Source organism: Eimeria maxima, genomic scaffold (genome assembly GCF_000499605.1).
Source record: "Eimeria maxima Weybridge genomic scaffold, Emw_scaff2934, whole genome shotgun sequence".
Taxonomy (NCBI): domain Eukaryota; phylum Apicomplexa; class Conoidasida; order Eucoccidiorida; family Eimeriidae; genus Eimeria; species Eimeria maxima.
In genome coordinates this window covers 1-1,960 of record NW_013565781.1, presented here as the reverse complement: position 1 = coordinate 1,960, position 1,960 = coordinate 1, and the positions used below count along the sequence as shown (strand labels likewise).

General features: G+C 44.7%; 1 protein-coding gene across 1 annotated transcript; it reads right to left on the bottom strand.

Moving 5' to 3' along the window:
- Positions 1–234: 234 nt before the first annotated feature.
- On the bottom strand, positions 235–1,888 carry EMWEY_00059680 (hypothetical protein, conserved; the record flags this gene model as incomplete). The annotated part of the gene is made up of 2 exons (XM_013481206.1): positions 235–1,292; positions 1,510–1,888. The coding sequence occupies 2 exons, from the start codon at positions 1,886–1,888 to the stop codon at positions 235–237; spliced, it is 1,437 nt and encodes a 478-aa protein (XP_013336660.1).
- Positions 1,889–1,960: the final 72 nt, after the last annotated feature.

Genomic DNA, 1,960 nt, shown 5'->3' with positions numbered 1-1,960 from the left:
CCCCCCCCCCCCCCCCCCCCCCCCCCCCCCCCCCCCCCCCAAGGGGATGATTGTCTCCTACTGGGATCGACAGTCTCCTCCTGGGATCGTCTACTATAGGGATCGTTGGGATCGTATGTGGGGTTGTTGAGATCGTATGTGGGATCGTTGGGATCGTGTGTGGGGTTGTTGGGATCGTGTATGGGGTTGTTGGGATCGCCTCCTTGAGGGGACAAATAACATCAAGAAAATAATTTAGTAATGCCTTGATGATCTACCGAACCCCCTTGCAGACCTGCCAAAATCATTCATATCTGCTGCTGCTGCTGCTGCTGCTGCAGCAACATGTTCAACAGAGACAGCCTCCTTACCATTGCTGCTGCTGCTGCTACCAGCAGCAGCAGTAGCACCTGTATCTACACCACTCTCCTTATAAGAAGGACGTCTTGTACGTCTTGCTGGTGCTGCTTTTGCTGCCTTGTGTGCCTCAAAGAATAACACAGAAAGGAGGACAGCAGCAGCAACAAATAAGAAAGGCTGTACATACAGCCGCATCTTTCTTGCTGCTGGATCTTCTGTTGCTCTTTTTGCCCATAGATCGCTAGCTGTCCCCATAGGCAGCAGCACATTAAGTGCAGCAGCACGTCTTTGTTTATTTATTTTTTTTGCTGCTATACCTATAGTCTCTGCTTCTACTTTTGCTGCTGTTGCTGCTGCTGTTGCTGCTTGTACTGCATGCAATTCATCACGTGCTGCTTCTATCTTATCATACATCTGCTGCAGTTGCTGCTCTAATGCATGCAGTTGCTGCTCTTGCTGCTGTGTTTGCTTCCTTAGCTGTGCCTGCAGCTGCAGCTCGTGCTGCAGCTCAACATTTCTTATCTTTTGTCTAAGACGCATTGTCTCCTTTTCTGTCTCCTCTTCTTCTTCCTTCTGCAGCAGCAGCTTCTGTTGCTGCAATTCTTGCTGCAGTTTTAGCTGCTGCAGTTGCTGCAGTTGCTGCTCTGGTGTCTCCTTACTACTAGTACTAGTAGTATCAATAATAGGGAGAGATATCTTACCTTCTTCCTCAGCAGCAGCAGCAGCAGCAATATATTCAGCAGCAGCAGAAGGAGACAGTCCCCTTAATTCAGCAACTTCTTTTGTTGCTGCTGCCTGTAGATTTGCCCAATCAACAGGAGACAGTTGGGGACAACGAGGAGACACCCCGCTATATCTTTGTATCCTTCTTAGTGTCTTATCTATATCTCCATGCCCTTGTACTGCATCAGCTATCTCTGCTATATCCTCCTCTAAGAATAAGGCCTCGTCCCCTGCAGCAGCAGCAGCAGCAGCAGCAACAGCAGCAGCAGCAACAGCAGCAACAGCAGCAACAGTAGGTGATATGCATGCAACAGATACCCAACAAGTAGCAGCAAAACAGCAAAAACAGCAGCAGCAGCAGCACAACAACAACAACAACAACAACAACAGCAGCAGCAGCAGCAGCAGTAACAGCAGGAGCAGCAACAGGAGGAGGAATTATCTTACTAAGTAATAAGGATTCAACAAAAGCCTTAGCAGGAAGAGATTGTTTATTATTGTCTCCTTTTATAGGTATAGATGCAGACATCCAGAAGAAAGAAGAAGAAGAATCATGTATTGTCCCCTCAGGGGATAAACCTTCGCTATATTCATCCCTTTTATACCCAAGAGAGATAAGTGTCTCCTGTATATTTATACTCTCTATATTACATAATAAAGAATAACGTATTATATTATTATCTTCTTCTTTTTCTTTTTCTCCTCTTTTTTCTTCTTTTTCTTCTTCTTCTTCTTCTTCTTCTTCTTTTATTAATCCCTTTCTTATTCTTCTCTCTCTTCTTACTGTCTCCTTTATCTTATCATCTACCTCCATTAAATGTAACATTAATCGTGCATCTGCATGCATCCATGCATCCATGCACATATATATATATATATATATATTATATATATATAT